The sequence below is a fragment of the Pocillopora verrucosa genome, chromosome 12 (assembly GCF_036669915.1).
Source record: "Pocillopora verrucosa isolate sample1 chromosome 12, ASM3666991v2, whole genome shotgun sequence".
Classification (NCBI taxonomy): Eukaryota; Metazoa; Cnidaria; class Anthozoa; order Scleractinia; family Pocilloporidae; genus Pocillopora; species Pocillopora verrucosa.
In genome coordinates, this window is record NC_089323.1 from 11,556,909 (window position 1) to 11,581,714 (window position 24,806).

General features: G+C 38.9%; 3 protein-coding genes across 3 annotated transcripts; 1 reads left to right on the top strand and 2 right to left on the bottom strand.

The window, feature by feature from the left end:
• Window positions 1-1,822: 1,822 nt before the first annotated feature.
• LOC131782703 (melanocyte-stimulating hormone receptor-like) lies at window positions 1,823-3,560 on the bottom strand. Its single transcript, XM_059099442.2, has 2 exons — window positions 3,489-3,560; window positions 1,823-2,801 (listed from the first exon to the last, which is right to left on the bottom strand). Exon 2 carries the CDS (start codon window positions 2,762-2,764, stop codon window positions 1,823-1,825), a length of 942 nt encoding a protein of 313 aa, XP_058955425.2. The 5' UTR covers window positions 2,765-2,801; window positions 3,489-3,560.
• A 9,273-nt stretch (window positions 3,561-12,833) lies between these two features.
• LOC131782705 (melanocyte-stimulating hormone receptor-like) lies at window positions 12,834-22,317 on the bottom strand. The gene is made up of 3 exons (XM_066159454.1): window positions 22,199-22,317; window positions 14,064-14,361; window positions 12,834-13,661 (listed from the first exon to the last, which is right to left on the bottom strand). The coding sequence occupies exons 2-3, from the start codon at window positions 14,329-14,331 to the stop codon at window positions 12,982-12,984; spliced, it is 948 nt and encodes a 315-aa protein (XP_066015551.1). The 5' UTR covers window positions 14,332-14,361; window positions 22,199-22,317; the 3' UTR covers window positions 12,834-12,981.
• LOC136277180 (uncharacterized) lies at window positions 15,910-21,516 on the top strand. The gene is made up of 3 exons (XM_066158873.1): window positions 15,910-18,406; window positions 19,319-19,392; window positions 21,454-21,516. Exons 1-3 carry the CDS (start codon window positions 15,910-15,912, stop codon window positions 21,514-21,516), a joined length of 2,634 nt encoding a protein of 877 aa, XP_066014970.1.
• Window positions 22,318-24,806: the final 2,489 nt, after the last annotated feature.

The following is a 24,806-nucleotide window of genomic DNA, read 5'->3' on the forward strand; positions in this document are numbered from 1 at the left end:
AAGAGCATTTAGTTACTGTTACAGAAGAAGGAATATGTTTGTTGAATAAAATTGTGCCAGCGAACACCGAAAAATAAACGTTTCACGCAGCAATCCCGCGCGTTAAAAAAGAAGAGTGCGAAGGGCAATAAACACAGTTGCCTCCATTTGGGGTGAAATTATCCTCATGCATTATCTGTTTTTCGAGGCTCAAAGTTTTGCTCGAGGGTCGCTCTAGAAAAATTGTTCGCTCCTCGGAACTGATTGTGTCTGCAGACAAATATCCGTATGTATTTTAGCGCCCAATGAAGGTCATGCTTTGTTTATTCACCTCCACTTTGGTGATAGTTGTTGAATATTTGAGCTATGAAGGAGAACGTGTGTCAGGAGGAAGATACTACGCTACAAAACCCTCTTGTGCTTTTATCAGAGGCACATGTTGGCCTTTTGGACTCACTGATATCAGTTTCTTTCAGATGTCTGGTTGATAAAAACATATTAAGTTCTCTTTTGTTGCGGGTGATGTGTGAAATTAAAAATTCTCTTTTGATGAGGACAGTTGTATATTGCAATATTAAAGTATAAAAAAGACAATATATTCTCTACGGCTAGGTGTATCCAATGGAAAGTTAAGATCTAGCAAAACTCGTTCAACATCATATTTGGCTTCAACTTTGTTAACGGCGTTTTTATTAAGCCTTGCGCTCTGTTTTAAGAAATACCTGCTTGAAAGTTTCTTATGCAAAAAACTTTTACATTTTTCTTGCCAGGAGTTCATGGTTGCGTCTTGCATTTATATTACTAGATAGACGGAAAACGCTACTTCTTGGCAAATGCTAATTATGTGACATTTCATTCTCGCTGTTTTCCTCAAATGTCACAGAACATAGCCCGAAGTCTGTTATTAAACATTAATGCGCGGCTAAATTACGTGTTTGTCTTCACCAGTAAAGTTTAATTTAGAGATGAATTTGCATTAAGAGTGAAACATGCTTAGTTTTATTATTCCACAATAATCGATAAAACCCTGTTTTTTTTTGGCAGCCAATGGAATATGATGATATGTCACATCAGTTAATTTTGGAAAAACTATCGATCTCCAAGAGAACTCAACAAGAATCAGTGATGGCCAATTTTGTTTCAAATACTCTCTAACAATTTGTGTGTTGTAGTTAAAAGCAACCTCTCATTTGTGAACGGCTCGTATGGCAAAAGGGCAAAGACCGTAAAAAAATTCAACATTTTTAATGTTACTGAAAAAAAAGCGCGACGTAACAATATCAGTATCTGGGCAACTGCCCACATACCCCTCCCCTAACCCAACATTAACCTTAACATGGTGTCAATTGACTGTTGTTGAGTTAGGGGAGGGGTAGGTGGGCAGTTTCCCAGATAATGATATTGTTACGTCGTGCTTTTTTTTCAGTAACATTAAAAATGTTGAATTTGTTTTACCGTCTATAAACTAATAACTTCAATGGCTCTTCTTTAATATTCTTTAAAGTTCACTTTTATCCAGTACTTTCATATTACTAAGAAAGCAAACCAAGGAAGTAATATCGAACTATTAACGTCCTGTTTGTTTCTATAATGTGCGTGCTTGTATCACGAGTCGTGATATTCATATTAAGCACTGTCGCATGCAACAAAGTTTCCTCAAGATATGGTTGCTGTTTGTTTCGACTCTTCACCGTTTTATTTACTCAATTGGAAAAAAAAAGAATTTTATCAAAAGCTCGAGCAACAATATGGTAAACTTTTATGTTTATTATTATATTACAAACAAGCGTTGTCTTGTCAGCTTTGAAACAACAAATAAAATAATGCCTCAATCGAGGCAGATCTAACTCCATGGACGGCAAAGCGTTTGTCTAATTGTCTGCTCCACTGCTTGTCTCACTTCATTAATTTTCCAGCAATAAAGAAACGGATTTAACGTCGAGTTGGAGTAAACTAAAGTTGCTGCTATTCCTCTGATGACACTTAAATGCGATGAAAATGTTTTTGTACTACCCTCCACAATCACGATTTCAACTATAATATATGGTGTATAACAAACAACTAATGCTAACTGCACCAACAGTGCACTGTACACCGCTTTTCTGTATCGCGAAATGTTCAGTGAATTTGGTTGACTCGACTGTAGCCGAACTTGAACTTGATGATGAATGAGGGTGCGAAATATCTTTGTGTACGAGACCACTGAGATCAGTAAACAAGATGGAATATAGATATACCCAAACCATAAGGTTATACGGTAATCTAAAATGTAGCATAAAGCAGCCACACCCGATAAAACCGAAACGGCAGCTAAGATAATACTTGTGCGCTTTAAAGTTACAGTTTGTTTGTATCTCAGCCCCAACAAAAGGGCAAGAAGTCTGTCCACGCTTATAGACATCATTGTAAACAAAGATACGCAACAAAATGCATAGCTTGTTACTAAGGTAGCGTCCCTTATGTATCGACAAAGATTCCAGTGTTCATTAGCTATGGATATCCAATAAATAGCAAAGAGAGGCTGGCTAATAAGACCAACCAAAAGATCAGTTGTTGCCAGACAACGATACAGAAGTTTGGAGGGCGGATGGAGGTAACATTCTTTGCGAAGGGAAACCAGGATTAGCGAATTCCCGAGAATTGCAGTAAGAGAGAGGATCACATTTACCACTGCGAGATGATTTGATTGTTTTGGTAATCCACCTACCGAAGAGGGGGAACATAACAGTTCTTGAAAAGTTTCCATTTGTACTCCACCTCCTGTTAAATTGTTTCTGGCCATCATACCTCTGTGATCCTTTTTCTTTTAGGGTTACCTGTGGCTGCAATGAGAGATAATATATCTTAACAGCAGCCGCTCGGGAATGATCATATAAAAACTTCTCGGGAAGATCGTACTTTAAACTATGCAGAAACAGTGGCTTTTAAGTTAAAAAGTTTTCTATTTGAACTTTTGTTCATTAAAATATACAAAATTAATGTTTGGTCACAGATACTAACATATATATAAAGGTATTCATGTTGAACGTTGTAATTAATTAAGCCTTCCAGCTTTTTGCTTTCCGTTTCGCGCCCGACTCAGCTAGAAGCGGAAACAGTGACAGGGGTTAGAAAGGAGCAGCCTTTTTAACGTTATTTATTTTCTACATTTGGTCTCTTCTTTATTCCGAGAGATTCGTCATCATATTTTCTCCTTTTTATCAGAAACAAAGTGAGCCTTTTGGACTCTGTGATCCTCTTCTTTTTAAGTTAAAAATGAAATGACGTGTTATGGTAACAGTTATGTGTACGTCAGGTGATTGGATCCTTCTTGTCGCGATTCACTTGAGCGATCAACGATCCTCTTTTGATAAGGACAGTTATACTCCAATACTTAGGCATGATAAAAACAAGTTATAAAACTGCGGTCTGAAATTAAGCGATAGATATTCAAGGACTGGTTTAATTCGTTAAACAACTTATTACATTCCAAATTCTTAAACAGCATTAGGATACAGACTGTTATTTACCTTTGAAAGACGCTCACTTTAAAGGTCCTCGCTTAAAAAATACTACAATTTGTTTTTGGCAGGAGGTCGTAGTTGTGCCTTGCATTTAAAACGTTCAATAAATGGAAACAATTATTTTGTTGTTTTTATTAATGCTGTCTATCCTTAAATGTCACAGAATATGAACGGAGGGCTATTAGTAAACATTGGTGTGCGACACAACTACTTATTTGAGTAATTAGTTTAATTTGGGAATTAGTTTTCATTATGAGTTAAACGCAAAAGTTTTATCCTTTTACAATTAATCATAAAACTCTGTTGTTAAACAAAACTTTGTTAACAGCCAAAGGAAAAAATAATGTATTACATTAATTTTGGAAACTATTGATTTTCAAGAGAACTCAATAAGATTCGATAATAGTCAATTTTCAATTATGCACTCCCCTACAAATCTCTTACAGGTGATAAAAGCATTTGAATTTTTATATGCATTATGGCCATTTTTCGAATAAAAAGAAAATTTAATTGTAGGGTTGGCATTTTGACCGGCTCATATGGCAAAAGTGTGTCAACGTCAAACGCTTTATTTGAGTGTGATTAAAACATTGAAATTAATTTTCTGTCTGTAAACAAATAACGCTAACAGTTCTCTTTGCAATTCTTTGAAGCTCAATTTTATCCAATTTCATATTTCTAAGAAGTAAAACGAGGGAGTGATATCAGCCTAAACAGGTTAAGATGAAAAAGTCTTCGCCAAGGAACTTCATCAGTTTTTGAAAAGACAAAAAAAATTAACTCGTGTCAATTTGAAAATTCATAAAACCATACAAATATACAGATGTCAACATACATCAAAATTAGTATAAACCTCTTAAGTAAATAGTGCTTTTCGTGTGCACTTAGTGGCTTGAAGTGATTAGCAAGTATTATTCACCTCAGAGCAACCGAAGAGACAATATCGCCAGTCAACAGTTTACCTCCGCCAGAGCGATTGGAGGAATTGTGGGTTGTGTGTGGGTTTATATACAGAACGGAAAGTGGAGCTACGCTATTGGTGGGAATATGGTCACGAGAAACAAGAATAAATCAGTTGAACGGAAAGCGTCCGTTGATACCGGGGAGATTAAGGGTACCGATTTGAAAAATAAATTTTTGTTCTAGTGTTTTGCGGTTTTCCGGACTGCCTAGATGTAGGGAAAGGCTGCAAACTGCAATATGCTGCTTAGAATGAATAGGGAGATTAAAGTGTCTCTTTTCACCCTCACTTTCCTCTTTTCGAGTTTTAGTTTCTCAATTTCCATTTCCATCTGCAAACAAAACGAGATGTATTTAAATTAAAAGGACAACATCATTTGTTAACAGACAATTATTTTAAGTGTTTAAGTGCTGCTCCCGCTAAGAGCGGTCCTCTCGACTTCCCGTCGGAAAAAAGCTCTCTTTTATTTTTTGGCCATGAAAAGGGTTTAGGACACATGTTTCAAAAATAGTTGAGTTGTTCTCCAATTCTCTTCTTTTGCGTCGCAACAAGCCAAAAATGATTTTTGGCCAGACCACCCCTGTGAACAGGGATCGAAACTGTAAATTTCAAAGATTTTGTCCAGCGCGCAGCGACTGCAACAATGTAGCTCACGGAATTCTATCTTGCTACAAGTTACAAGGTGTATTCAGTTAGTTAACGGACAAAATATGGAAACTTCAGCTGAAATATTTTTCATGCCAGCGTGATCAGAGGAGACCCTTCTCTTCGACCTTAATTTGCATATCAAAAATTCACTACTTTGTACGAAAGAATTCTCAAAATGCAGGCGTTAATCGGGCTGAAAAAGCATATCAGTGCATAGTTCATACACCAATGAGGTCACGGATTGCCTCAAACCCGCGGGTATATCTCTAGCTTCCATCCACTAACTTCTTAAAAACAACGCAAATCCACGTGTTTGCTCAATTGTGCTCGTGTCAAAGATCATTTGCATGATTCTTGGAATTGACCAAGATCTCCTTTTAACGGTTCAAACTTAGTTCGTATATCTTCTACGTTGAGGATTTTAGGTTTTTACAGCAACTGTGTGGAGATTAGATGCCGAGTTGTCCTAAAACGTTGCGTAAACGCTAGCGCGTTTGCGTGACTTACAATGTAGACAAAGATGATCGGAAGGCGCCTTCTCGATAATTTACGTTGAAATATCAGGTAATGAACTATGCACAGTGTGGAGAAGATCGAAATTAAAGAATAAAATTTGGCACTCTGGTCATAACAGACATATCGCGCTGCTTAAGAGGACACAAAAACAAGTTAAAATAGGTTGCAGTGTTTATATTTACAAAACAACACGCATACACTCTGAAACAATTCTTGCAGTTTCTCCCGAGATTTAGTATACGGAACCTGATGAACTAACCCTCCTTTCTGAAAATTTTTTTCTGTCATTAATGATGTTACGCTCTTATGGACCACAACGGTTTTGAGCGACAACTAGACATTTCCCTGCGACGATCAAAATCAACTGGACAAACCCAGCTTGATGTATTGCGTGACGTGATTGTGCAAACTTTTCTCTTTGTCATACGACCTATTTCGCAGGTTCTAAGAGTTGGAACCAAAATTAGTTAATGTAGCGAATTAAAATCGAAAGTTATTCAAATGGACTGAAGAATTTTACATTTTAATAAGAATTTTATTGTTTAAATGTTTACTTGATTCACGGAAAGCAAAGATTGGAGTGGCTTTGGGCATTTCAGCCCTGATTTGGAAAAAAATAAAACAGTTAGTGGTATGTTCTAAACACCAGAACACCTGAGAGGACACTGGAAATGTAGTAAAAGTATTTTTTTAGCATCAAGAGCAAAAAGGAGAATGTGAGGCAGTGAAAGGAGACTGAGTTTTCAACGCCATTTGTCGTAAAAGCTGCCACCAGCTTGTTATTGAACTCACTAAAATCTACCTGGAAGGTATTAACTTTCTTTTGTCGCGAAACTTAGTTAAATAATAGCTTTCACTCTCGAGAAATTGCAAATATATTACCCATGTGATCCGACTACAACTAAAATTCCGAAAACTTCAAAAACATCTCTAGTCAGTCTGGCTTTCTTTTACTACCTCACATTTTCCCTTGTGCTTTGGCTGTTAACAAGTACCTCCACCGCATTTTTAATGTTTCTTAAAGTGTTCAGATGTTTAGAACATACCAATAACTGTTATATTTTTTTCCACATCGTGGTCAAACTGACCGGAACGAAACAAAATTAACTTGTAATCGAGGATTTCGCTGGATAGCTGATAGTACTTCAAATAACTCGATACGTCGTCCCGGCATTCCAGGAGAGAAATCAGGGCTTAAATACCCAAAGCCACTCCAATCTTTGCTTCCCATGAATCAAGTAAACCTTTTTAAAAGTTAAAATTCTCATTAAAATGTAATTCATTCCGTTTCAATAACTTTCGATTCTAATTCGTTACACTAACTAATTTTGGTTTCAATTTGTAGAACCCGCGAAACAGGCCATATGGCAAGGGGAAAAATTTGCACAATCACGTCACGCAATATATCAAGCTGGGTTTGTCCAGTTGATTTTGATGGTCCCAGGGAAATGTCGAGTTTGTCGCTCAAAACCGTTGTGGTCCATAAGAGCGTAACATCATTAATGACAGAAAAAAATTTTCAGAAAGGAGGGTTAGTTCATCAGGTTCCGTATACTAAATCTCGGGAGAAACTGCAAGAATTGTTTCAGAGTGTATGCGTGTTGTTTTGTAAATATACACTGCAACCTATTTTAACTTGAAGATTTTAGATATATGAAAATTCACATATTTGCACTGCGGTGGAGAGATGAAATTAAGGGATCCTCGTAGCTAAGAACACTACTGAAACGAGTAGTTGTAAATAGGACCTGAAAAAAATTCAGGCCCGTACGGGATTTGAACCAAAGACCTCTGCGATACCGGTGCAGCGCTCTACCAATTGAGCTAACAAGCCAACTGGGAGCTGGTTAATGATGTTTATTTGGACCTAATTCATTGATTTCCCAGTTGGCTTGTTAGCTCAATTGGTAGAGCGCTGCACCGGTAACGCAGAGGTCATGGGTTCAAATGTTTTTGTGTCCTTTTAAGCAGCGCGATATGTCTGTTATGACCAGAGTGCCAAATTTTATTCTTTAATTTTGATCTTCTCACACTGTGCATGACCTGATATTTCAACGTAAATTATCGCGAAGGCGCCTTCCGATCACCTTTGTCTACTTTGTAAGTCACGCAAGCGCGCAAGCGTTACAACCGATCACGTTTACGCAGCGTTTTAGGACAACTCGGCATCTAATCTCCTCTCAGTTGCTGTGAAAACCTAAAATCCTCAACGTAGAAGACAAACGAACGAAGTTTGAACTGTTGTTGAAGTTTTTCAGCCCGATTAACGCCTGCATTTTGAGAATTCTTTCGTACAAAGTAGTGAATTTTTATATGCAAATTAGGGTCGAAGAGAAGGGTCTCCTCTGATCACGCTGGCATGAAAAATATTTCAGCTGAAGTTTCCATATTTTGTCTGTGAACTAACTGAATACACCTTGTAACATGTAGCAAGATAGAGTTCCGTGAGCTGCATTGTTGCAGTCGCTGCGCGCTGGACAAAATCTTTGAAATTTACACTTTCGATCGCTGTTCACAGGGGTGGTCTGGCCAAAAATCATTTTTTGCCTTGTTGCGACGCAAAAGAAGAGAATTGGAGAACAACTAAACTATTTTTGAAACATGTGTCCTAAACCCTTTTCATGGGCAAAAAATAAAAGAAAACTTTTTTCCGACGGGAAGTCGAGAGGACCGCTCTTAACGAGAGTGGTACTTAAGTAAGTAAACGAAAAGTATTTTCGACTTCAATTAGTTTTAGTCCCTTGTGGTTTGACTTCTTTGCTTTCCAAAAAAAACAATGAGGTGCTCATTTTTCATGCAAACTCAATACAAAGCAAAAAGGGGGAAATAAATCCCATTACAAGGCCTGAATTTTCTCAGCTTTCTATCTGTTTAGACAGTTTGTCTTCTTCTAACCCCATTAAAGTCGCTGCTTTTTCAGTGAGCTAGAAACAAGGATTCTACCCAAAAACGTAGATATTGTTAACAACCCTTATGTTATAAGCTTTTATGTAGCGACATTGCACGTCTAAACTAATAAAGAAATCATGAGTCGTGCGAAAATCTTAAAGAATCCAGGATCGATATCAAACGGGAATAAGAAAAACGACAGCCCATTTTTTGATCATGAACGAACGATCATGGGTGTTGTATTAATCAATTAATCTATCAATCAATAAACTTGATCCATCCACGGACAGTTCATCAGCTTTTTACAGAAAAATCAAACTAGAACTATAACTATGAACGTCATGTTTTAGAGAGCTTTGCTAATTGCACGTTTGAACGACCCGAGGGATTCCGCGTACCTAGCCTTGCAAGGAAGGCTATTCCACAGTGTGGCGCCACTATAATTAAGACTATTTTTGAAATGATTTATGCGTAGTAATCGAACATTAAGTTTGTTTCGGAGTTCCTCAGGTTGTAGCATGTATTGCATTCAGATAATTTTTATACTAAATAGTACAAATTATATCTGTTATATATAAACTAGTATTGATTAACGCTTATCCACGATTTCAAAGTAACCCTGACGTTTTCATCTCTCTTGTTGAGAATGTTACAAACCACACTTTTTGTACATGGTGAAGAGATGCTCAAATAAGAACAGCTGGGGCTAGAGTGTTTGTAACCTCCACACGAGTAAGAGTAAGCTTACACAATTTTTTTAAAAAGAGATGTACTTACCATTATCATTGATTTTCAGTCTTGATCAACTGTTAGTCCGTGAAAGCGTGTTTGATTGTAAAAGCGTCCTTAGCAAGGATGGTAGAGCACTGCACCGGTATCCCGTACAGGCCTGAATTTTATTCAGGCCTTCTTTTTACTACTGCTTAAGTAGTGTTCATAGCTGCAAAGATCGCTTTCATATTCACGTCTTTATCCACAGTTCAAATATATGACTTTCATATATTCACAGCCGTTTAGTCACCTCTTCACGGGTTTATTTGGAACCAACACTGTGACAACTCCCAGTTGGCTTGTTAGCTCAGTTGGTAGAGCACTAGTGTTCATAGCTGCGAAGATCGCTTTCATATTCAAATATGAAGTAGTGTTGCCGTGGGGGATACCAATCAGTGCCTATCGAATCGTTTTGTCCATAACATATAATAATTTTTTTCTCAAAGAGCACGGTAACGAATCCTGTAATCTGATTGGTTCTTAGTGCGGTCCGTATTTTCCTATCTCTGCCCACGGGCAGCTGTAACGCTTTCATGAATTACCGAGTACATCCCTACCTTCGTTGCCATTTTTAATTAATATATCTCGTTTTTCCGGCTGGGCAGTATTTTTAAGCAGAGACGTCGATCACTACCTAAAGCCGATAAATAACTTATTAATTCTCTCTTTTCTCTCTCTTCAATCATTTTTGGTCGACAGAAAAATATTTGTTTCGAAATGAACTAGCATAAGCAAAAGTGTCATTAAATTGGTTGTCAAGCGGCCTAAAAACCGTCTGTAATGAATTTTAATCATTCACGAAAAGTACCTACTAGAAAGTTAAAAAGTGAGGTATTTGGTTACAATTGAACTAACCGATGGAACCTTCGTTCATTTAATATCTGAATTCTCTCAAACAATTTGTTCGTAGTGAGAGGGGGAGCGAAGTTTCCAGTTCCACGACAAATATGCGGTCTCGGTGATTCTTTCCAAGTCCGTTCAATTTGGACATTTGTAACGTAAATAGCACTACGAAAACTGAAGGAAGTCAATGAGAAAAAGCCGCATTAAATCCCCTTGTGTCTCGTTGTAGTGTTTCATTCGAATTTAGTTTTTGTGGGGGAAAGACCAGATTTACACACGCCATTGCAGCAAACAAACGGGTAATCTCCCACAACTTCAAAATAATAATTTTGAATTTACTTACAACTGTTTTCCTCGCCGTTTACTTAATGATCAGAGGTAAATCTTCATACATTCATTAAACGTCGACGAGAGTGAATACAACTTCCCGTAAGATCAATGAATTTTTTGAAGAAAACATTGTTGTGACAATCCTCGCCAAACTGGATTCGTTGTTTTTTCAAAAGTGTACATGCACTTTTTTCTTACGCGCCTTTTAATTGACAGGTGTCAGATTGTGACAGATACTTGTAAAAATAATGTTTCGAAGTTTGTTTGGAAGCCTTTTAAGTCACCTTTATCAGTACGCAAATGAAAATATTTCGGTGTAGCATCTCTCTTTAATTTGCATCACCTCTATTTTAACTACCATTTACTTGCTCAAAAATTGCTCAGTTTATGGAAGATCTTGCCGTATTTACTGCCATAAATCATTCGCATTCTTTCGGATAGAATTTCGCCAAGTTAAAAAAAAAAAATGTTATTCGCCAGTCTAGGTCGGTCCATAATGGGAAAAACTGTGTCCGAGGTCTTGAGTGCCGCCCTCCGCCTACGGCCTCAGGCGGTACTCAAGACAGAGGGCACAGTTTTTCCTAATACGGACCTCCCGTCTGGCGAATAACATGTAATTATTGCGTTAACATATAAGTCAAACGTTCCAAAGCAAAGTCATTTTACCTGGGGCTCACTTTGGTCACTCAGACTTCAGCTCACGACCCAAATTGTAAAACTAAGAATTTTTGTAAAATAGTTGTTAAAATGACTTTGCGTGTTTTTTCTTTGTGTGTGTGCGTGCGTGCGTGTGTGTGTGCGTGTGTGTGTGTGTGTGTAATGCGTAACACCCCTTGCGTGACACCTTTTCTTGTGCTAGCGTGACACTTGTGTGACTTTTTTTACCTACCGTGACATAAACACAAACGTACACATAATTTTAAGTCCGCTATTTTATTGGCCACGTGGATGAAATCTGGCATTCTCATTGGTTTCTTCCAAATTTGCTGCAATCGTATTCATAAGACCGTAAATTAGCGTGCTTTACTACTTACTCTCCCACATTTCGATTACAGTTTATAAAAGCATCTTTAATTTTTGTACATTTTAGGGGCATGTTATGAATAACAAAACAAATTTGGGTATGACGGGCCTTCGGATCGGCTCGCATGACATGGGCGTCAACATTAAGCTCTTAATTTGAATAAGATATAAGAAAGTAAAACAATGGAATAATATCGTACTTATCTCCTGTTTGTTTCTTTATCATAAGAAAGTATATCGCAAATTTTTTATATTTATAATAAGTGCTGTCTCATAAAATAAAGTTCAGTCTCAAGATTTGATGACATTTTGTTTTACTCTCTGTGGTTGTTTTGTTAAAAAAAAATAAATAAATAAATAAATAAAACCAAAAAACATTAAAACATTAACAAAAGCTCGTGCAACGATGTTACTAATTTTCATATATTTATGCCCATTTCCTTCTATTAACTTAACCGACAAGGGTTGTCTTATAGCAACCGTAACTTTACAAGTAAGCTTTAAAATAATTGGTAAAATATGACTTAAGGAAGATTGAACTACATGGTCTCCAAAGTGCTTGTCTGATCGTCTGTTTTACTGCCTGCCTTGATCTTCCAGCAGTAAAGGAAGGGATTTAAAGTTGAGTTGAAGTAAAGTAACATTACTGCTATTCCTCTGGTGACGAGTAAATGTGATGAAAATGTTCTTTTATAAGCCTCCCCAAACACAATCTCAACTGTAACATATGGTACATAACAAACTACTAATGCTCACTGCACTTACAATACACTGTCCATTACCTTTCTGTATTGAGAAATGTTCCGTGAATATGGTCGACTCGGCTGCTGTTGTACAAGGTCAAGATGAGTGTTATGACGATGAAGTGTATGGAAAATCCTTGTGTAGGAGGTGATCGACATTACCATAGAAGACGGAGCACCTATTTATCCAAACCAAAGGGTGATACGGTAATCATTGGCAGCTAAGCATATTATTTGGAAAAACTATCGATCTCCAAGAGAACTAAACAAGAACCAGTTAGTGGTCAATTTTGTTTCAAATACTCTTTCAAATACAATTCGTGTGTGTTAGTTAAAAGTGTCTTCTTGCTTGTGACCGGCTCGTATGCCAACGTCACGTGCTCTATTTAAGTAACATTACAAATGTTGAAATTGTTTTACCATCTATAAACAAATAACTTCATTGGCTCTCCTTTGATATTTAATTTTATCCAATTCTTTCATATCACTATCAAGATAGCAAACCAAGGGAGAAATATTGAACTAACGTCCTGTTTGTCTCTACATCGTACGTGCTTATATCACTAGTCGTTATATTCACATTAAGCACTGTAGCATGTAACAAAGTTTCCTCGAGATATGGTTGCTGTTTATTTTCGACTGCCGTGTGATTTACTCGATTGGAAATAAAGAATTTCAACAAAAGCTCGAGCAACAATGTGGTCAACTTTCATATTCATTACTATCCTACAAAGTGACTAATAAAAATAATGCCTCGATCGAGGCAGATGTAACTTCATGGACAGCAAAATGCTTCTCTGATTGTCTGCTTCACTGCTTGTCTCACTTCACTAATCCTCCAACAATAAAGAAACGGGTTTAACGTCGAGTTGGAGTAAAGTAAAGTTGCTGCTATTCCCCTGGTCACAATCAAATGTGATGAAAATGTTTTTCTACTAGCCTCCACAATCACGATGTCAACTATAGTATATGGTACATAACAAACAAATAATGCTAACTGCACCCACAGTGCACTGTACACCACCTTTCTGTATCGCGAAATGTCCAGTAAATTTGGTTGACTCGACTGTAGTTGAACATGAACATGTACTTGTGCCTGATAATGAATGAGGGTACGAAATATCTTAGTGTACGAGAAGATTGAGATCACCAAGTAAGATGGAACACAGATATAAGCAAACCATAAGGTTATACGGTAATCTAAAATGTAGCATAGAGCAGCGACACTGGATAAAACCGAAACGGCAGCTAAAATAATACTTGTGAGCTTCAAAGTGACAGTTTGTTTGTATCTCAGCCCCAACAACAGGGCGAGAAGTCTGTCAACGGCTATGGCCGTCGTCGTCCCCAAAGATACTCCACATAATGCATAGCCCGTTAAGAAGGAGGCGTCCCTTGTGTATCGACAAAGATTCCAGTGTTCGTTAGCTATGGATATAATAATAATAATAATAATAATGAACGTTCTTTAATACGCATTTAAGAATCTCAATGCGCTTACAATTTTTACTAAGGTTGAGATCGGACGTCAGCATAATCAGGCGCCTCTGGCAGCCGCTTTAGTCCATGTAACGACCTCACCTTTTCCCCCCCATCCCACCCCAGGGGAGGACATCCATCACACAGTAATCTCGTGCGTGGGAAATTAACGTCTCCTACCCCTAACCCTGCAGGAGACGGGACCTCCATTTATTCGTCCCTATCCGAGAAGACTAGAATATCTAACCATTTCTTGATGTTGAGAAAGGAAGCATATTCTTCTCAGTTAATTTTAAGACCCTGAGTGTTGGTCCGGCCGGTATTGAACTCTCGACCTCCCGCACAGCAGTCCGGCGCTCTCCCAATTGAGCTAATGGTGAGGCTGGCTGATGAGACCAACTAACAGATGAGTTGTTGCCAGACAACGATACAAAAGTTTGGAGGGCGGATGGAGGCAACATTCTTTTCGAAGGGCAACAAGGATTAGAGAATTCCCAAGAATTGCAGTGAGAGAGAGGATCACATTTACCAATGCGAGATGAATTGATTGTTTTTGGAATCCACCCACCGAAGAGGGGGAACATAACAGTTCTTGATATGTTTCCATTTGTACTCCACCTTCTGTTAAATTATTTCTTGCCATCATACTTCTGTCTTCCTTTTTCTTTAAGGTTACCTGTGATTGAAACGAGAGATAGTTCATCGTAACAGCAGCCGCCTAAAACTGATCATATAAAAACTTCTTAGGGAAATCGTTCTTTAAACTGTGCAAAAACATCGGTGTTAAGTGAAAAAGTTTTCTTTTTGAACTTTCGTATGTGCCTCGGGTATAAATTGGCAAATTAAGAAAAACATAAAACATCCGTAATCGCCACTTTTTCATAGTACGGCAAATGCTCCCCTGTAACTTGGATAAACTTTCATTTAATGATTGGTAATTAAGCTTTAATATAAATTCTGTGAAGTTGAGAATATTAATTATCAACTTTAGCAATCTAGAAAAACAACTTACTCGCCAAAGACTTCAAACGGTTTAGAAAATAATAATTACTCATGCCAAGCTCCAAATACATTTAAGTATTCAAATCAATGTTTGGTCACAGATACCAATATCTATATTGTGACGATAGTTTTTTTTTTCACACCAAGTGGACTTTTGCAAGAACGCAGAAATAACGAGGGAAAATAGCTCGGTCACAGTTTCCTGGTTTACGGAGACCTGCTTCGAGCAAACTTGCTACGGACGTCAAGGATTAGACAACGTTTGGTTCCACAGTAGCTTTATTTTACCTCTAGCGTACTCAACTTCGTAATCGCCAATCAGTTATTAATGTTATCCCACGCAGTCGTCCATGTAATCCCAAAAAAGCTTTACAAGGTACTTCCTTAAGTACTATCGAGCGGGTAGTTCTGTTGTTCTCTAAATTTACAATGTTTGAATAGTATCACAAACTGAGAAACGGAAAATGTCTCTTTGAAGTTATCGGTACTAACTGAGAGAACGGAGATAGAACTCACAGCTCCTAAATTAGAAATGTATATCTTAACAAGAATTTTAAAATAAGATTTTAGTAATCGTCTTGATCCTATCTTACTTTCTAGTCAACAGTTAAGTAGTACTCTCTACCTCTTGCAAAAGTCGGTCAGGGGTCTGAGGATAAATATTCTTATTTGCTACATCATGAAACTTAGGCATTACTATTACCGGAGGTGCTTCTCGATATCGATCAAATCCCTTGGTAGATTCCATTCTGTAATCAATTTTTGCTGGAGCATCAGATAGATCACCTTGGTGCCAAAACCTCCTTTTGTGACACCTGTGTAAGGGACAGTAGTGGTTTTTGGATAACAGACCTGAAGTTACCATTTGGTTTGTGTTGAATTGTAGCAGACTGGGACTCAGCAGTGAGCACTAATATCAAGAAAGACTGGCTTAGTGCAACTTCTTTGGAGAACGGGAATAAAAATTTTCTGCGAAAGACTTCAAAGAAGCTTCACTAGTAGGGGCGTTTCCACATGCTTTGAAATTCTTGTCTTGAGGTATAAACGTTTCTATCAAAGGCACTGAGGTAGAACTTGGTTCCTTCTGTTGATTTACTGATTTTTTTAAAGTAATGGTGTTGTTATCGAGGTTAATCAATCTTTAACATCAAGATGCATTAGTTGGATGGCTAGATTTGAGCTGAGAGTATCCCGGTCTCGAAATCTCCGGGTAAGAAGGGCTATGGTGAAATGGGACAGTCGAGGCATGGTCTTCCTGGCCGCCCCTGAGAAGTTTGTTGTGCTCGACATTACTGTTAATATGGATGTCCATCCACATCCTGGACCTGAAGAAGTGGATAATGACCACGGTAAACGAAAACAGAGCTCCAACTCCTCGGACTCTGCTTGTCAACCTGCAATTGGGTCAGTCAGAATCCATTGCTCTCACAATCGTGACAGGCTACTTTCGCTGAGACGTTCGGCGGGCCGACCTGCGCCTCATGTTTTCGATACCCTTAAATCCCTGGGAATTCTGAAATACAGAGGTCCGGGATTACGAAGATTGGGGAAAATTACTAAAAATATCTCTGCATCGCAACACTCCGACAGATGTCGACCCATTGAAGTTGTTAAAACCCGGCGGTTTGCTAGACCTTATCGCTTCCAAGATCCCGCTAAGAACAGATATCTTACAGCTATTCCTCGAGAGCCTACTAAATCATCTACCGATTGCTCGGAGTTTGCCGTTCCCAAGTGTATGTTCATCAATATTTGCAGTCTGGCAAAAACTAAGAACAAAGTGCGTGCGGCGGTTGGACTTGAGGCTGACTTGCGATCTAAAGATATTGATGTTTGTGTCGTATCGGAAACACACCTCAAACCGGCACAACCGGATGCGATTGTAAATATTGAGAACTATTCCATCTTTCGTAGAGACAGAAATTGGAATGGCAGAGATATGCGCAATAAGGGTGGGATTGCTATATACATCAGGAACAATCTTGCAGTAGAGGATGTTTACCGCTCTAGTCTTTATGAATTAATTTGTATAACTCTGCGACTTCCCAAGGGACATCGATTTGTAATATGTGGAGTTTATCATACCCCAAAATTTAATTATGCAGAGATCGATCTAATGAATCATCTTGTAAATACCGTGGATAATATACTAGACAAACATCCACAAACAGTTGTGTTGTGCGGTGGCGATGTCAACAAACTGGATATCAAACGCTTCGAAGAAATGTCTGGTTGGAATGCTCTGGTTAATTTCCCCACCAGAGGGAATTCTTGTTTGGACAACTGTTTCACGAACCGCACGGATCTCTTTTCAAAGTGCTATCCCTTTCACATGCTCTCCAAGACGGATCACACGGGAGTTATTTTACCACCCGGTATAAAGCTTCCACCTATCCGCCGTAAAGTATACGTGCGTGACCAAAGGGCTCATAGAAAGCGTGATCTGTATATCGCGTTGGCGAAGGAAAACTGGGATGATATGATACAGGAAACTGATGTCGATGAAGTGGTTGGTAGGCTCGAAAATACCATCCTAGGGCACCTGGATAGCTGCATGCCTCTGAAAACAGTGCGCATGTCTTCAAGAGACCCGGGCTGGATGACTCCGCTCGTTCGATCGATGATACGAGCCAAATCACGCATATCACTCAGTAATCTAGACCGTCTTAAAGTTATGAATAAAAGGATCTCTGAAGTCATTTTCAGAAACAGAAGGGACTTTATCGCCTCTATTGGAACTCGGGATTGGTGGAAAAAAGTGGATAAAACATCTCAGCGCCGCAAGCCGGTGATTTCTCTATCTCTTGGCCACTACGAACTCAACGCGTTAAATGACTACTTTGGTGACCTATGTACTGACCACGCCTACAGAAAGCCAACACCTCTGGAGATTAGTGAAGATCAGGAAGTCCCAGAAATCTCAGAGCGACAAGTCCTGAATTCTCTTATGCGTATAAAGAAAACAGCAACCGGACCAGATGGCATCCCGTATACTATATGGAAAGACCACGCCGAGCTATTCGTTCCAGTGATCACCTGGATTTGGAATCTGTCTCTTAGAACACACGCCTGGCCTGTCTCTTGGAAAAAGTCAGACCTGTACCCCTTGCCGAAGGTTGATATACCTAAGGGAATATCAGACTTCCGCGGAATAAATGTGACACCTGTCATCGCAAGGTGCTTTGAGAAAGCTGTCTTAGGAACACACGCAAGGGAGACCTTCGATGAACATTCTGGGATCTCACAGTTTGCATACATAGAGGGAGGGAGCTGTACCAATGCTCTACTGACTATCCAACATACTGTCAATCAATATCTTGATATCCCAGAGTGCAAAGCGGTACGCCTATTCGCTATGGATTTCAGCAAGGCTTTTGATAGTGTGAAACACGATCTCCTCTCACACAAATTGAAGCAACTCCCCCTAAATCCTTTTATAGTTAACTGGTATCTAAGCTTTTTGGAAGACAGGCAGCAGAGAGTCATTAGAAATGGGTTTATTGGAAAATGGAAAAGTGTCAACAAAGGTACCACCCAAGGAAGTGTCAGCGGGCCGCACTTGTTCAATGTCTTTCTCAGTGATTTAGAGATACACTTGAACAATAAGAGCGTGCTGGTAAAATATGCAGATGATACAACCATTATCTCGCCTGTGATAGGTGATAATGACAATTCTATCGCACTGATTAATCAGTTTTCCCAGTGGTCTAGAAGTAATGGTATGTGTAGCAATCCATCTAAGTGCAAGGAAATCATTTTCCGCAAGAAAGGTTGTACAATAGAGTTTCCGATGGTGTCTGGAATACCACAGACAAAAGAGCTTACTATTTTAGGGGTAACATTTCAGGAAGACAGTAGGTTCATAACACATATTCGGGAAAAACTAATTAAAGCAAACAAGTGCCTGTTCATTTTAAGATCTTTAAGGAAAGAAGGGTACAATCAGGCCGAAATAGACCATCTGTTTCTAAATCTGGTTCTACCAAATATATTATACGGGCTGTCCGTATTTGGCGCTGTAAATTCCGAATTAACAACAATCCAATGTTTCTTAGATCGATGTTATAAGCGCAAGTATACATCCGATCACATTAATGTTTATGAATTGTTAGTTCAACAGGACACGCGTATCTTCAAGAATGTTTTTAATAATACAATACACCCTTTAAGAGCTATAATGCCAAAAAAGAAATTAACCAAGTACAATCTGAGGAAAGAGACAAGTCACCATCCTAAAATAAACACTGATAGGTTCAAAAACACGTTTGTTAATCGCTTAATTTTTAAACATAATCTAGTCTTATAATTTTTATCTTGATTTTCTCTGTAATTTATATATATGCCTTCTTTTAATGTTGTAACATAGGATATGTGATTATTTATCTTATGACTTAATAAAGATTCAAAAAAAAAAAAAAAAAAAAATCATGGCTCTGTTCACTTAAAGGAAATCGCGACCGAGGGTAACATCATAGGCAAGGTTGTGCACGACTTGGAATTCACGAGAGAACTGAATATCCTAAAGGTATAAAGGCAGGGTATAGGTAATTCTTCTTAGTTGTAGGCTGTCTTTTCCAGTCTGAACTGCGGAAAAGGGAACATCACCATTTTTAGAAATTTTCCTTTAATAGCTGAAAGGCGTGCAACAGTATCCACCATTACACGAACAGGCTTCTATTTTACCTATAGTGGTCAGGTTGGTACGGTACGTGTCTGCTTCATTTACTAGGGGTAGTAGGACACTCAACTGATTTGACGTCTGTAACTTTCTTGGCTTTTGGTCACTGGTTTGTGTCGGCTTCATCTTTTGTAGTAATTTAGGGTTGGTTGTGGCGTTTTCCTGACTCTTGAATTGTGATGTGGTCCCCTCAGCATCTGATTGGTTCTCTTCTTCGTGGGTGGAAGATCTTTCTGATTAACGGTTAGTTGGTTGGGTAACACGATGTAGGACCTGTCTCTCCTTGTGGCAAACGTTATTAGATTGGTTATAGTTGCAGTAATACTGAATATGGCCACAAGTGACCCCGTGTCTTGCCCAGTCAACCGAGCTGTGATCGAAAGATCACGTTGCACTTCTGGTTAACATCTGGCGGAAGCATTGATTTGTGGCAGAGAGGGTCCTGGGGAAGAGTCATCCTTCAACTCGTTCCCAAAGTTCATGGTTGAAATAGCGTCGGTTTCAATGGTTTTTTCAGCACGGCGAACAGCCTTAGTAAGCCGAATAAGTTTATTCGGCTTGCACTTTTTCTTGCTCTTGGACTTTAATTTCTTCTCTGCCTTGTGTGGTTTAGTCGTGCTCAGTGGACAGGTGGCCAAGTCTGGGTCTGTTTTCGTCACCAGGTTTCCATAGGTTATTCTCAAAGTGGTCAGCGGTCAGTGGTCAGCGGTCAGTGGTCAGCTCACTACTCGCATAAGCGTCCTCTACCATTTGTTGGAAAACTCTCCATTGTTGTTTTAGAGCTGACAGAAGCGCGTTTGTTGGATCGTTTTCCTGTAATTAATCGTATCTAGCTGTTTCTGGGTAGAATTGTAGCCCGTTTAGGAACTGTTGATAGAATTCTTTATCGGCCTGGGTGTCGTTTTCACTGAGTTTCCAAGAATTCGTGTTTGCCTTTAGAAATGTGTGTTGATTTTGTCCAAGCGGAGCCATTTCACTATTTTAATAATCTTGGCCATTTATCGCGGCTGAGTGAGAGTTTCTTGGATTTTTAGAAGGTACTTCATCCCTTCGTTGTGGCTAACTATAACCGGAGCGTTGAGGATAACTTCTGCTTTCTTGGTGTCGTTGATAGTTTGGCTGATACCACCCGAAATTCTGAATTGGTTAGCGTGGAGACTTCTGGTTAAAATTTTGTTGTACATGGCAAATTCTCCCAATAGTAAAAAATAGGTAGTCCTTCTCTTGTGCGCTGTCTTGGCGGTTCTTCACGGTTATTTTGATTTCGCCTGGCCGTGCCATTTATTCGAGCATCCCATGTGTTCAATTTTATGTTAATTATTCGGTGTCCATCGTCTGCCTTACTCCGAATAAGCTGCGAGGGGTGCAACGGGCTGCTTTAGCGAGTCTTTGATAGAACCATGGGCCTTATTCAAAATTTCATCCAACTTGGAGGAAAGAGTCAGTTCTCTCTGATCACCATGCCTCTTTACAATGTTGTTTGCTTACAGGGCTTCGCGTCTTACCTCCGGGATAGTATTTTTCTGGAATAACTATTCAATTACGGCTACAAGTGCCTTGTCTGAAGCGGGAGAATCCTCATTATTTAGACTGGTATTGGATAGTGATCTCGATAATCATTCTTGCGGGACATTTCGGGATATGTCGTCTCCGCGTCGCTGGGATAAAGATTGCTGGATTGTGTTAATCAACCGCGCTGTGTCCTCTACGGCAGCATATTTCCTGGTTCTTTCTTCAGTATCCATCACTTGTCTTCGAAAATCACTCATTACGTCAGAGCTTATTTGCATATCGTGTCTAGTGATTATTTTTTCGTCGCTCAAAGTGTTTCTATGCTCGAACTTGCTATCAGCTCGTTGTTCGAATTCACTTTTGTTTGCAACGGCGTTGTCGGGACAAAATACTTTACTAACTTCTGATTCTGCCCCGCTTAGTTTTTCCTCAGAGTCGCTACCCAAACTTAACTCGATGTAAAATCGTTTTTTGTGTTTCTACATTTGTTTCGGTTTTGTGTTCTTTCTTGATTTCGCACCAGTTCGTGAAGATCTGTTGGTGAATTAATTGATTTTCTTTCTCCTGTGATCTTAGATTCCCGGAACCACGGATTTCTTCAACCTCTGGGGCGACGAAGAGGTTCGCTGCACAACTTAACGGTTTGGAAAGACTTTCGTTTTTATCGATGCTGATATCTGTGGCCTTTGTATTCGTTTTATCTGCTTGGCTCGGACTGGAAAATGCGGTGGAAACTCGTGGTGGGTCTTTGGAAGGAATTGGTTCAATGTTTTTTACTGGAATCGGTGTCGTGTGTCGTCGGCGGCGAGGAACTTTGATAAAATGGCTCAAACAACAAGTTACAATTTTCTTCTTCGAACAAAGAAGTCTGCACCTCTATTTCCCTTGCTCTTATTAATTCTGACGGCGGGGAAGACTGACCTCCTGCTTCGTAAATTATATCGCGGCAAACTTTTCTTAAAAACTTTCTTCACGGACTTCATAAATGGACAAAAGGAAATTTGAGGTACTCACGTTACTCGAGCGGTCCTTTCTTGCTGGCGCTCACGATACTAGATCACGCCTCCTGCGTGGAACTGAATTTTGTCGTTCTCTTGAACTTTGATAACATCCTGGAAGCTCCAAGAAGTACCCGGCGTAACCACCACTGTGAAAAGGGTTTTTCGCAAAAACTGGACTTTTTCGGGTAAAGAAATGTCTTACCGAGCTCAAAACTTACCATCTCTGTTATTCTTTTTTAAAACATGACGCTATCGAAATTGCTGATCCTGGCAGTATGCAGGACGCATGTTATATAAACTTCGTAATAGACCTAGCTCACCGTAGAGTCTCTTTGGCTCAGTGGTAGAGCATCGGAGCGCGAAAGGTCTGAGGTTCGATTCCTTATGGGGACTCAGAATTTTCTTTGTCTCACGCTCGTGACAAGATGAAAAACATCTTTCTCTAACTAATATTTGAATAGTATCACAAAAGAAGCGGATACTGATATCAAGATATTGCACCTCCTAACCATTTTCTGTTTTTGTCACGTTATTAATTCCCTCCAGTCGCTCTCTGCCTAACCCCAAGGCGTTCATCATCTAATTTTCCCTTTCGATTAGAAACAAGGTAAGCCTATTGGACTTGCTGATCCTCTTTTTTTCAGTTGAAAAAGGATGATCAGCATTCGGATAGGGAATTTAAAATACCTTTTAAAGACACTCGCTTGGAAGCTCCTCGCGTAACAAAAACTACGATTTGTTTTTGGCGGAGATCTTGGTTGTGCCATACATTTAAAACGTTCAATAAATAGAAACAATTATTTTGGTTCTTCATTCCTGCTGTCTATCCTTGAACGTCACCGAATATGGACGGAAGTGTGTTAGTAAACATCAGTGTGCGACACAACTATTTATTTGAGTAATGAATTTAATTTAGGAATGACTTTTCATTGCGAGTCAAACGCAAACATCTCTAACTTTTATCCTTTTACAATTAATGATAAAACTCTGTAGTGAAGTAAAAAATTTATTTGCAGCCAAAGGAAATAATAATGTGTGACACTAATTTTGGAAAACTATTGATTTTCACGAGAACTCAATAAGATCCGGTAATAGTCAGTTTTGTTTCATACGCTCTCCTACAAATCTCTTACAGGTGATAAAAGCATCTTATCAATTTTCATATGCATTATGGAAATTTTTTCGAATAACAAGACAAATCTAATCGACCGGCTCGTAGTGCGATAGGGTGTCAACGTCAAACGATTTATTTGAGTGTGATTAAAACATTGAAATTAATTTTCTGTCTATAAACAAGTAACTTAAATAATTCTCTTTGCAACTCTTTGAAGCTCAATTTTATCCTCCGCTTTTAAATTTCTAAGAAAGTAAAACGAGGGAGGGATATCAGCCTCAGCAAGTTAAAATGAAAAAGTGCTCGCCAAAGATCTTAATCGGGTTTTGAGAAGAAAAATGAATTTACTCTTGACAATTTGCAAATTCATAAAGCTATACAAATAGACAAATGTCAACATATACTAAAATTAGTATAAACCATATAAGTAAATAGTGCTTTTCGCGTGCGCTTAATGGCTGGAAGTGATTAGCAAGTACTAAATATTCACCTCGGAGCAGCCCGAAGAGACAGTATCGCGCGTCGGCAGTCTACCTTCGTCAGAGCGATCGTAGGAATTGTGGGTTGTGTGTGGGTTTACACGCAAAAAATGGAGCTACGCTATTGGTGGAAATATGATAAGGAGAAAACAAGAATAAATTGGTCGAATGAAAAGCGCTCGTTGATACCGTAGGGATTAAGAGTGCTGAGTTGAAGGATAAAATTTTGTTCTATAGTTTTGCGGCTTTCCGAACTGCCCAGATGTAGGAAAAGGCTGCAACTGCTATATGCTGCTTAGAGTGATTAGGGAGTTTAAGGTGTCTAGCGACTGGTTTGGACGCGTCCTTGTCATTTCTTTCTACGTCGCGAAAGTGTTCTCGGAATCGGTCACCTAGTCGTCTTCCTGCTTCACCAATGTATAACTAGCAATAATTGCAAGTTAAGCTGTAAATGACATTGGCGGAGGTGCACGTAAAGTGATCAGTGAGCTTAATAGATCTCTTGGGTCCCGTCATTTTTTCTACTTTATGAATGAAAGGACAGGTTTTGCATCGTGAGTGAGCCCATTTGAAAGTTCCTGGTTGGTCATTGGTTTAAAATGAACTTCTGACCAGAAAGTTGCTAAATTGGTTTAAAATGAAATTCTGACCAGAAAGTTACTAAATTAAATTTTTTTGTTATGTTTGAATGAAATTAGTGGAGGTTGCGAAACTGATACAATCTTTACAAAACCTCCACTAATTTCATCCAAACATGACAAAAACATTGGCAATTTTCTGGTCTTTTTTTTTACTTTTTACGGTGGCCAATTTACGCTATCAACTCAATGGATAATACTTAATTACCCTGTTATACTCTACCACCGACGCAGCACCGCGTTAGAAACTTACCCTCTTCATACATACAGTTGCAACATATATTAAAATTACTATAGCCACTTAAGTAAATAGTGCTTTTCGCGTGCGCTTAATAATGGCTGAAAGCGATTAGCAAGTACTGTTCACCTTGGAGCAGCCGAAGAAACGAAATAATGCGTCAACAGTTTAATTTGCGACCATTTTCTGGTATATTGTAGAAATAAATTATTCTTTTTGGTTTCGTGGCACGGTAAATGTCCAGCACCATTCATCTCCCCTCGGTGCGTGAACAGTTTTCAAATATTTGAGTTCAACTTTGCAATTAACAAAGTTTCGTTTCGCGCTCGACTGGAACTAGAAACGAGACAGTCGGCCTGGAGCAAGACAGTGCGTTACCAAACCTTTATTCTACTTGAGCTTTTTATTTCTCTCATTTGCCCTCTGCCTGCCTAATTGATATCGTCCCCTATTAGCAGA